The 11,967-nt window shown below is 51.9% G+C and overlaps 1 protein-coding gene across 4 annotated transcripts; it reads right to left on the bottom strand.

The window, feature by feature from the left end:
- Positions 1 to 2,731: 2,731 nt before the first annotated feature.
- LOC101641943 (nucleoside diphosphate kinase A 1) lies at positions 2,732 to 10,545 on the bottom strand. Of its 4 annotated transcripts, none has more exons than XM_045299540.1 (5): positions 10,531 to 10,545; positions 8,076 to 8,205; positions 4,927 to 5,028; positions 3,924 to 4,036; positions 2,732 to 3,033 (listed from the first exon to the last, which is right to left on the bottom strand). In XM_045299540.1, exons 2-5 carry the CDS (start codon positions 8,199 to 8,201, stop codon positions 2,916 to 2,918), a joined length of 459 nt encoding a protein of 152 aa, XP_045155475.1. In that variant the 5' UTR covers positions 8,202 to 8,205; positions 10,531 to 10,545; the 3' UTR covers positions 2,732 to 2,915. The 4 variants fall into 4 exon arrangements, with proteins under 4 accessions (XP_045155475.1, XP_045155474.1, XP_004707097.1 ...); XM_045299539.1 differs by lacking the exon at positions 10,531 to 10,545 and adding an exon at positions 10,441 to 10,521; XM_004707040.2 differs by lacking the exon at positions 10,531 to 10,545 and adding an exon at positions 9,413 to 9,447.
- Between the last annotated feature and the right edge of the window lie 1,422 nt (positions 10,546 to 11,967).

Raw genomic sequence — 11,967 nt, forward strand, 5'->3', positions numbered from 1 at the left:
CGCGCTGGCAGGACACGGCCCACGCCGCGAGGCTGCGGGGCCGGCCCTGGGTTTGCTGCCCGGGCGCCGGAGGCAGGAAGTGGCTGCTTCTCCACCTGGGGGGCCCGCGGCCCAAAGCGACACGTTCTCGTCTTTCAGTACCACTGCCCCGAAACGTGCACGGGAAAGAAGGGGAAACCTGCTCTCGCCCAGGGTTTGAGCTGACTTTGTAATCTTTTAAAAGAGACTTTTACAAAGCCTCTGCGATGAAGGATCAGGCCTTTGTGGGTGGGGAGCTGCCCGGCGCCCACCGGAGCCGGTGGCAGGCGTCCACCCCAGCCAGGGCTACCAGGAACCTTAGCAGCGCCGGGCTGGGGTGCACGGGAGGCAACCCCCGCCTCCTCCACAACGGAAGGACACCCACTTTGGCTGTTCCTGAGCCAATTCCACCTATTCCCACCATCCACCTGACTCCGGTCAGCCCCGCCTCCCCCACCTCACCGCTAGCCCAGACGTTCAAGCCCTCAACCTCTCACCCACATTAACTGGCAGCTCCCAACGGGAAGGCCCCTCTTCCCACGGGGACACACCCTGGGCACCTCCAACACTCACGCGTTGACCCCGGCTCTCCCTTCCCTTGGATGACTACCTTCGGAGCCTGCAGGATGGAGCCATCGTACTCCTTCCTCACAGTAGACCCTCGCCTACTTGACTGCCCCATACACACTGAGACAAAGACTCCTGTCCATCAATCAGGCCAACCTGAGACACACAACCTTGACACAGGCACCTGGAGCTTCCTAGGCATCGGATCAGCCGTCTTTTTGCTGATAATCACCACCGGCTCTCAGCCTGGCAAACCCCTAGCCACCTTTACCACCAGGTAGTTCAGGTGTATGGCGCCCTGGAGGTACAATGGTTAAATTAAGCAAGCTACTCGCTAAAAGGTTGGTCGTTGACTCCACCCAGAGGTTCAGAAGTAGAAAAGACTTGGCAGCCTGCTCCTGTGAAGATGCCAGACTAGCAAGGCCCGTGGGGCAGTTCTGTCCTGTTCGCCAGGGCGCCGTGTATCCGAGTTCACTCTGGATCCAAGTTCAACAGCTTGGCAGGTACTGCATCCTCCAGGAAGACTTGTCCGGCTTCCGTGGGTCAGGTTGGCAGGAAGCCCCTGACCTCTGCCCGGACTGGTTTACAGCTCTGAGATGGTTTGCCCTCCTGTCAGCCCCTGGACCCTGAGCTAGCCACAGGAATCCTACCACCCGGTGTGGTGTAATCCCCTTGTGTTCCTGACAGAACCTGGAGCGCTCTCCTGGGTGGAGAACCAGGCTTCTCTCTGCTCTGACCTTCCCAATTCTAGCTGTAGGCGCAAGCAACAGAGCCTGGAGCTGACTGCCGTCACTTCGTCCATGCTCTGGGACACAGACACCCGTGTTTCCTTTGGCCGCAGTCTGAAGCGGAGTCTCATTTGGTTCCTTTCCTGAGCTGTCACCCTGTGCAGAAGGGGCAGGCACCATCACAGGATGTCTCCTGACACTCCTTCTGGAGTCATGACACCCACGCCCTTGTACAGGCAGGGCCAGCTCCCCGCCTCGCGGCCTCCTTGCCATCCTGGAAAGGCTGACATTAGCAAGGGTAGAGGGATGTAAGCCCCCTACCCCACCACACATGATCACGCACACATCCTGGGACTCCCATCTCACCCCACAAAGCAGGCCACGCTGTGTGCCAACAGAAGTATATCCTGCCTCCCAAGGAACGGTAGCCCCATCCCAAATCTCCTGCCCCTCCCTTGCCTCTAAAGCAGAACAAAATCCACGGCCACAAATCCCCACGCAGCACAACCCCAGAGGTCTGAGCTTGAGTCTTCCTGGCAGCAGACTGCACATCTGCCTCCCACAGAGAAGCTGGTGGGTTCCAGCTATTGACCTGTTAGCAGTTGAGAGCTTCAACCATCGTGCCACCAGGGCCCATCTATGGACGACGGCTCAAAGCCAGGTAAAATAGAGAAGGAAGACTTGCTCCAGCTCTTGGCAGAAAAACAGGGCTGGGGTTTTCTCTAAGCCAACTCTTGGCTGCCCCCTAACACGTTCCAGTTTCACATCCGGCTAGGTACAACCAGGTGACCCAGTTCTGGCCAATGGCATGTGAGAGAAACGAAGGCAGGAAAACCGGGGCCATGTCTTTCAAAGGAGACCGCCTTCCACGGCCCTTCCCAACTAGCTGGAAGGTGGCCGTGGCCGAGCATCCATCTTGGGTTATTAGAAGGAACACCACCCCACCCCAGCCTCCAGAAGCAGCACCTTACCACACACACCCCACCCTCAGCTTGGGCTTTTAAAATGAAGACGTACATTCCTCTCATCTCTGCGAAGCAGCCCTAACAAATCAAAGCTCCTTGTAGGCTCTCCTCTGCTGCCTTGGGGGCCTTGCCAGGGGCCCACAACTGCAGTCCACAGCATCCCTCATCTTCTCTTGTCGTGGCAACTTCCCACACTCCCCCAGCCACTGGAGCTTCTGCCTGTGAACACTAGGCACTGCACCCAAGTCTTGGCCACCTAGCAGGCCCCGGATAGACGCCTGCTGACTGGCTCAGTGCCCAGAGGGGATGGGCTAGGGTGCTGGCACAGGGGACACAGACTGTATCATCTCTCAAGCCAAGTATTTGCATCTCCCATTCCTTCGGGCTGCCCAAAATACAGAAACAAGCCACAGTGACGACCCAGTAGCAGAGAGTAATCTCGAATCTATGAGCTGGGTGACAACATTTTAATCGGATGGTGCCTGGTAACGTTGAACAAGGAGCACTCAGCTTCGACAGCTACCCTCCAGACGATAAAGAAGTCCCCAGAAATAACTAGGGGGGCTGCAGCCTGGTCCCCTGCCTGTGGACGCCAGGAGGGGGACGTGGAGTGGGGGTTCTGTGGTCTGCCGGCAGGTCACTCATAGATCCAGTCCTGAGCGCAGCTCTTGTAGGTGACCAGTTCCTCGGGGTGAAACCATAGGCCGATCTCCTTATTCGCACTCTCCACAGAATCACTGCCATGAATGATGTTCCTAAGGGAGGACAGAGGTGGCCACGTGACTCAGATCACTGGGATGAAATGCCTCAGACACCCCCTCCCACTGCCAGCAGAAAAGCCCAAAGCTCCCCATACAGTTAGCACACAAACCAGGTGCCACTGAGTGATGACCTGCCCCGTGCCCAGAGCTCAGCAGAACTGGGCTCCACAGGGCAGTCAGTGGCTGGTAGATCGCCAGGCCTTTCTTCCAAGGCATCTCTAGGTTGAGCATATAACCCTTCGTGCCACCCAGGGGCTCTCCAAATATATTAGGCAATGTCGAGGGAAAATACCACGACTACAGTCGATAGAAGGGTGCAGAACCCCATTCCCATTGCAGCAGTTCCTGCAGGTAGTGAGAGCCATTTTGACCAGGGACACAATAGAAGGTCCCAGAGAGAATGGAAGAAAATTACAGAAGCTCAAATTCCTAAAAAAAGAACCCCTAAGAGTAGCCCTAAGATACCCTTTGAATTTGGCGCTGAAGTAATTTTCAGTCAAATAATAGGTTGGCTTATAAAATAAACATCACTTGTGATTAATATCCTCCCTTAAGCAATTAACTCCGAGACCAAATGGTCAACAGTGACCCGCAATCGCAGCCCAGAAGCAGGCAGAGGGGTTGGTGGGAAGCTCGACCAACAGCACAAGAACAACCAACATGAGGACGCTGACACCTTGTCGAAACTAACCAATGGCAGGAACAACTCGGAGGAAACTTGTGCAGAGGACCTTAGTGTGCTGTATAAGTTTTCACCTACAACGGAATTGTTCTTCTTCAATGGATCTGAATATTATCTCCCATCCATCCCCAGCCTCAAAAATCCAAATTCTTCTGCCAACAAACTTGGGTCTTAGAAAAGGTTAACAAGCACCCAATCTCACCTGCCAATTTGGATGCAGAAATCCCCCCGGATGGTCCCCGGCCTGGAGTTGGCAGGGTTGGTCTCCCCAAGCATCACCCGGCCGGTCTTTACCACGTTCAGGCCCTCCCAGACCTCCAAAGACAAAAGACGGGGTCAAAGCAGAAACCCTAGCAACTACTGGCTCAGGAAACAGAACAAAAGTGCCTGCTTACGCGAGCACTCATTCTTTCACCAGCGTTTCGTACAGCACCTACTGGTTCTAGCACTGGGATGACCGGTCTCCCGCCCTCTTGCCTTTCTACAACCCACTCTTGACACAGCTGCCGGAGTGGCAAAACCTCATGGCTTCTGAGCACCCTCCCCTAGAACAGGTGCCTACCCCGCTCGTGACTCGGTCTTCATGCCCTCTCTCTCACTGGACATCAGCCAGTCTGCCCTTCTAGAGTTTAAAAGGCCAAGCTCCTGTCTGCCTCAGGGCCTTTGCTCAAGCTGTTCTATTGGTCAGCAAAGCACCTCACAGCAGGCTCCTCGAGATTCAGATCTTGGCTTCAAAACCTCGAGAGCCTTCCTTAGTGGCTCAGTCTAAAGTCATCACCACCACTAGCCAGTTCTGTGCATATCACTAACCACTGGCTGATCTATTGACTTTAATTGACTCATCTTTTCATGACTCTCACCCACCCCCACAACCCCAAAAGGAGTAGGTAATGAAAGTGGATCCCCATTTCGTCTCATTCAGGACTGTAGCCCCAGACTCAATGAGAGCCTGGCACAAAGGTGAAGAATCCCTGCAATCAACAGGAAGCAATCTCCCTGCCTACCCACCCCCCATCCCTCCCTGGAGCTTACAACCAGGCAGGCCTCTCCTGATGACAGGTCTTCAGTTGGGTCAGAGAGCCCGGCTCAGATCATCTCTCGTGCCCCCAGCCTGGGCATCAATGAGGACCTTTCAGCAGCAGCAGGACTTACATTCTCCACTCCCAACTGACTCATTCATATCAGCATCCCAAGTATACACTCACCATGGCAACCACGGGCCCTGAGTGCATGTATTTCACCAGGCCGGTATAGAATGGACAGTCCTTCAGGTCAATGTAGTGTTCTTTGAGAAGGTCCTCAGAAGCCTATTCCACAGGGGAGAGAATGAAAATTGGGCCCCAGAGCTAGCATAGAACCAACAAGCTGGGTAATTCCCCCGGCCCCACCCAGCTCTTACAAACGTGAATGCTCCTCTCACTGACTAGGTTATAACCCAGTTCTTTGTCCACGCGATCATGGGCAGCAGTGGCAGAGACTGAAGGGCTTCTTCAGTTTTCTACCACTTTCCCCACTGTTGACCTTGGCTGCTCAGAATAAAGGCTAAGAACATTAGAGGTGAGTCCAGCCACGGAGTTTACATTTAGGAACACAAATACAATGCATTTGCATTTCCAGAACAAATCCTAATTGAAACCTTGGCGGGAGTTGGTCCTGGGACTGAGATGTCCGAAACTGAGCCCGGGCCACTTGCTGGGAAGGCTTCCCATTGATTAGAGGATAAAGGTCCAGTGTAGAGACCAAGCAACTGTTGTCACCCCAAAGCACATGGCATCTAGGAAAAAACAATCTTGCCGAAGAGTGAATCAGAATCTCTCACCCTGATTCAAGGCTGGTACGTGGGAACAAGTCAAATCTGCTAGAGAACAAGCCATCTGCTTAGAATTCCAGCTCCCTTGGCTGGGTTCTCCCTTTGCCCCTGCACTGACTCTTGTTAGGGGTCTTATTTGTCCAGTTCTGTGGAACTGCACTGTCTAAGGCATCATCGTACACTGCGGTGATACGCACAAATGTGGAGGTTCACAACTTTCTACAGTTCGGGCTCTGGTTGAGCATCCCTTGCCAAAATAAAAGTCGACCCTCATGTGAGCACTCATGACCACACTCTGGCCTTCACCCTGTCCCTTCACCTTTTAGAGTGGTAGTCCCCTATCGCAACTCCACCTTCCCTCGCCAGAACACCCTCCCACTGTACTTGCTGGCCCCAGTCACAAAATCAATGGGTTGCTGGTTTTGTTTGTTTGTTTGGGGGGGAGGGCTGCATGGAGGACCCAGGAGGAGAGGGGGCTCAAGTATTCATTCACCTCTATCCCTACATCAAATTGAAGTATCCCCTCTGGCTCACGGTGGCAGTCCCTTCTCTCCTTCAATTCTTTCCCAAATCCAGATCCTCACCAGGAAACTCAGTGTAGAGGGAAAGTGTATGCACTCACGACATCAGCGCTCCGGAGGACCATCGGCTCGGAGGCACATCACTTAACCTCGCCCAGCCTCAGGTTCCTCCTCGCCTACAACCAGGGGAAGAAGCAAGCCTACCTCTCAGGGTTGTCAGAGAACGATTCATGAGACTGCTCGGGGCTGTGCCCCACAAACAGTAAATGCCACCAATAGTACTTTCCTTGTACCTTCAAACCCTCATTTAACCCCTGGCCAGCCCAGGGAGGGGCAGTATCCCTTGGGGGCTTGCCAGGTGTGTCTCTGATGGAGATCACTATGGGGGCAGGGTGGTGGTGGGGATCCACACAGTCATGAGTCCTGCCTCGACCCATCTTGTAAGCTCCTCTAACATGGTGTTCATGGCTCAATCATGGCCCCCTTCCTGCTTGAGTAATCTCACCTGTGACTATGATGCTCCTATCTGCCGCCAACCATGCATTTGTGACGCTGCCTTTGACCTCCCACGTCCTTGGTAAAGCTCTGTGTATCAGCAACCCGCTGAACACCATGATGACCTTGTGCTAATGGTCTCCCTCATCTGAATGATATCTTTGTCCCATTTAAGACTAAATAAGTGTGCTCTTAAAAATTTTTATTAAAGCAGCCCTAACTTGCTGTGCAAGCCTCTAAAAGCATTCATTGTCTAACACCTGGCTCCAACACCTCCCTCAATATTAGTATCCATGGACTCCCGGACATATTGAAGCAGTTTTCCCAAAATATCACACAGGAACTACGTTGCAAACTAAATGGAAGTTGAAAATGCACAAGGAATCATGGGGATTGCAATGACAGGAAACACACGTCTCAACTGCTGACTGGAAAACTAATTTGCTCTGCAAACCTTCCCCCAGTTCAGAACATTTTTAAATAATCACACACTAGGAGAGTCTAAAGGAGCCCAGTGGTGCTGTTGGGTAAGCACTGGACTGTGAAAAGGTCCGTGGTTCAAATCCACCAGCCCCTTCATGGCAGGAAGACGAAGCTGTCTGCTTCTGTGAAGATGTACAGACTCAAAATCCCTAATGAGCAGTTCTACTCCGTCCTATAGCGCCGCTGCGAGTCGGACTTGATCGACTGAAAGGCAGTGAATAGGAGATTCCAACTCCCTGCCATCCAGTCAGTGCTGACTCACAGCGACCCCCTGTGGGATTCCAAGACTGGAACTGTTGACAGGAGTAGAAAGCCGGGTCTTTTCTTCCTCGGAGCTGCTGGTGGTTTCCAAGTGCCGGCTGTGCGGATCCACTATGCCACCAGGGCTCCTTTGGAGAATCCAAAGATGACTCCTTTAATGGGAGAGAGACTGTCTCCTAATCTGTTTGCATCGGGGATTTTTGTTTAAAGAGGAGTTCTTGGCCAATGAATCCTTTGCATTTATTAAAATGTTCCTTTCTGAATGTCTTACAAGTGTATCTGTTCTGTGCTGTTTCAGGAGGGGTTCCCCAAGCACAAAACCAGTGTCCCCGCCCTATCCTTTCATGTGCTGATGGTGCTTAATAGATGCTAGACACTCCGTGGATGCTCATTGATAATGGAAATCTTTCCTGGTCGAAAAACAACCTGCCTTCAGTGAGTTGGGATGGGGGTAGGGTGGAGTACTGTCCACTAAAATTATCTGCTCAGGAAACTGGAGAGCAGCTCAAACATGCCCGCGCTGAGTCAGAATGACCACAGAGCTACGGTGACATGTGCAACTCTGCATGGCTAAGCGAGAGGAGAGGCTACTTCCTAAAGCCCCCAATAACGGCTGATTCCAAGATTCAGACCCACTACAGGGAAACAGGACTTTCCAGGTGGGAGGACACTGATGTCCACCCTGCCACAGAGAAGTCTAAAAAGGAACCAAGAAGTTTAGTGCTTAACTGTTCTCTCACCCTACCAAGGAATCATCAACACAGGGAGGAGCGAGTCCGCTTACCTGCATGAATTTCAAGGCGACAAGGTGGAATCCCTTCTGCTCAAAACGCTTGATGATGTCTCCCACGAGGCCCCGCTGGACCCCATCAGGCTTGATGGCAATGAAGGTGCGCTCACTGCTTGCCATGGTCCTGGGGACAGGCAGATAGACGGTTGAGTGAGCTAGCACTGCACAGTCAACCTACATCATTATCCTCGCCAAGCGGATTACCCCATAAAGCTGGCTTAAATCTGTCATATCAACCCCAAGGCTTTGTAAAAGCTCCATTTCCTTTAGCTCTCATCTATAAATGTATACCCGGCAGTGGGAAAGGGTCCAGATACAATTCCTGTCATCTCTAACTCACTGTATTCCACTCGTTTTGAGTAAACGTGCACTGGTGTGCCTAATACCCTTGGTGGCTGAATGGTTATGCATTGAGCTGCTGACTTCAGTTATTGAGCTGCTAACCACAAGGTCAAGTTTGAAACAACCAGGTGCTCCACGGGAGAGAGACAAGGTTTTCTACTCTCATAATGAGTCAGTCTGGGAAACCCACAGGGGGAGTTCTACTCAGTCTTACAAGGTTGCTATGCATCAGAACCGACTCCAAGGGAGTATGTGCCTAATACTGGGGCAAATAAAGGTCACCCCGTAGCGCATTGCTATCAGCTGATTCCAACTGGCAGTGACCCCATGGAACGGAGTAGAACTGCTCCTTGGAGCCTCTAAGACCAAATCTTTACAGGAGCAGGTAGCCAAAGGGATGGAAAATTAGGCCACTATCTTTCTCAATAATGCAGGTGGGGAGAGTAACGTTAATATAAAATGATGCCTGGTACAGGGCAGTATGATAAAACTGCAAGAGGCTTTGGAGATCGTTTCGGTGCAACTTCTTCATTTTACAAAGGTGGCTGGCAGCACCATTTGGGGCTCTATCTTCTACTTTACTGAGTGGGCTGTAGACAGCAATGTCAGCAATTTAAAACCATAAGCTGCTCCGCCAGAGATACAGGGCTTTCTGTCTCTGTAAAGAGATACAGTCTCAGAAACTCACAGAGACGGTCCTACCCTGTCCTGGAGGGTCACTATGAGTTGGCAAGGACTAGATGGCAGTGAGTTTGGGTGTTTTTTGTTTGGTCTTGTTTTGGTATGATAGCACCTGGCAAGAGAAAGATGAGGCTGTCGGCTCCCTTGAAGATCTACAGCCTCAACTGGGTATCCCCTTACAGACAGGTCGCAGGGAGGAGATGAGCCAGTCAGGGTGCAGTGTAGCAACAATGAAACATACAACTTTCCTCTAGTTCCTAAATGCTTCCTCCCTACCCGACCCCCCACTATCATGATCCCAATTGTACCTTGCAAGTCTGGCTAGACCAGAGGATGTACACTGGTACAGATAGAAACTGGAAACACAGGGAATCCAGGACAGATGATCCCTTCAGGACCAGTGCTGAGAGTGATGATACTGGGAGGGTGGAGAGAAGGTGGGGTAGAAAGGCAGAACCGATTACAATATAACTTCCTCCCTGGGAGACGGAACAGAAAAGTGGGTGAAGGGAGATGTCAGACAGTATAAGATATGACAAAATAATAATTTATAAATTATCAAGGGTTCATGAGGGAGGGGAAGTGAGGAGGGCGGGGGAGGGGGGGCGAAATGGGGAGCTGATACCACGCATGAGCTCAAGTAGAAAGCAAATGTTTTGCGAATGATGAGGGCAACAAATGTACAAAAGTGCTTGACACAATGGATGGATGGATTGTGATAAGAGTTGTATGAGCCCCCATTAAAATTATTTTTTTTTAAAGTATGCCTAAATTTTCTGTCCCTGTATCTGTCTAGCCAATGGTCTGTGATCTGCATAAAGGACTAACTTAGCTTATGTTCTCTGGTTCTGGACAGCCCCAGCACTTAGCCACAAGGCCTAGCACTCAATCTGAGCAGTCAATGCCTTAAAGAACCACCAGTCCTTCCCACCAAGAGAGAGAGAGAGAGACCAGGATGGGGAGCGAGTCCGAGTGTAGGAGGGGCATACATGGGCTCCCCAGGAGGAAATGGAGAAGCTCCTGCACACTTCCTCTTCCACACGTGCTATTCACTCCACAAGGGCTTACTAAGCGCCATCGCTGTGCTAGGTACGGCACTCAGCAGAGGTCTCTGAGCACAGCTCCTAGCCTCACGTCCGGGGGGGAAAGGCAGCCTCGGACAAAGGCCAGGCCACGTGACGTGAGTCGTGCGCCGACAGCGGTGGACCCGTCGGCAGAGGCGCTGGCCTTCCATCCGAGTCCCCTCCCTGCCGGTCAAGGCACCACGTGTCCACCCTCTTCACCCTGGACCCCATTCCTCTCCTTCTCTTTCCAGTACCCCGACCCCTTCTCACACCTCCAACTGCCAGCTCCAGCGGCCGGCACCGGAAACGCTCGCCCCACCACCCGGGGCTTCCTGGGAGGGGCGCCCGCGGAACGCTTCTACCGAAGGGAGACGCCGGCGGACCCATGTTGCAGAACCCCTCGCGGCTCGGCTTCCTTTTGTGAGTAGGACGTCATTCTGCGGAGCAGCCTTCTACGAATGTACTTCCGGTTCGAGGTTCGTGCTCTTCCGGCAGGCTCCTCCTGCCCCGCCCCTGTCTTAGGGTGGCGGTGTCACTTCCTGCGTCTGAGAGCCGACGGGCTCTCCCGACCGACAGGGGGCGCTCCGACCTCGCAAGGGGGCTGAGGGCGCGCGGCGTCCTCGTGGGACTACTTGCAGTGTTTCATGTATTTATTTACTTGCTTACTTAGTTATTAGGGAGGGAGCGATGTTACTGTACTTGGGGTGAAAGTTTACAGAGAAATTCGTTTCCCAATCCACAGCTGACACACATTTTGTTTCGTGTCCCTCCCTCCTTTTGTTTTGGGGCAAATGCTGCGCTTTGGGTCCTCCTGTCTGTAGGGCACATTCCTCACACGTTTTGTCTGTAGGCCTGTTGTCTGCCTGAAAGGTGGTCTTCAGGAATGGGTTCAGTTCCAGGTTGAGGGGCTATGGTCTCGTGGGTCCCACCAGTCTATAGGTCAGTATGTCCTTTTGCGAATTTAGAATGTTGTCTTACCTATTTCTCGCCCTCTCCCAGGGCCTTCTATGGTGACCCCTGGGAAAGCAGTGGCTGTGCATCTGTAGTCATCTTTCTAACGGTCAGTCATGCAGTAAGTTACTTATTGAGTCCTACAAAGTATGAAGAATTCTCAAAACCCAGCCATTTTTCACAATCCAAGTAGAAAATGAACAAGAGACAAGAATAAACTTTTTACTGGAGTATGTGCAGATGGAAAATAGACAAAAGAAATATCTGCAGTATCATTAACTCCTGTTGTTCTGTGCAGTCAGTGCTGACTGGTCGCCACCAGACGTGAGTGGCAGTACCTGAATTCCTGGGCAGCCTTCAGGTCCTTTCTTCTGCTAACAGGTTCCAGCTGACCTCTCCTTTGGGTCAGCAGCCCAATGTGTAACCAGTACCAGACCAGGGCTCTTTTCCTGAAGTCTTAGAGAAATACACATTAAAGCCACCATGTCATAAGATCTAAAATAAGAAACCATGACAATCCCAAAGCATGATGGGGATGTGGAGGGACTAGATCACACACACATTGTTGGTGGGAGTGTAAAATGGGACAGCCACTATGAAAACATATAGTACCTACTAATGTTTCCACATTTAAAATTCTGGCAAGAGCAAAACTACAGACATGGAGAACAGATTGGTGATTGTCAGGCATCAGAAATAAGAGGACGGGGATAAGGGTGCCAAAGGGCGGTAACATAAGGAGGGAAGTCTTGTGGTAATGGAACAGTTCTTTATCTTGGATGCAGTGCAGTTACATTAGTCAGCACGTGTGATAAAGTTGCACAGATCTATACTCACGTGCACGCATA

The sequence above is a fragment of the Echinops telfairi genome, unplaced genomic scaffold (genome assembly GCF_000313985.2).
Source record: "Echinops telfairi isolate 266 unplaced genomic scaffold, ASM31398v2 ScPeMD7_7458;HRSCAF=8496, whole genome shotgun sequence".
Classification (NCBI taxonomy): Eukaryota; Metazoa; Chordata; class Mammalia; order Afrosoricida; family Tenrecidae; genus Echinops; species Echinops telfairi.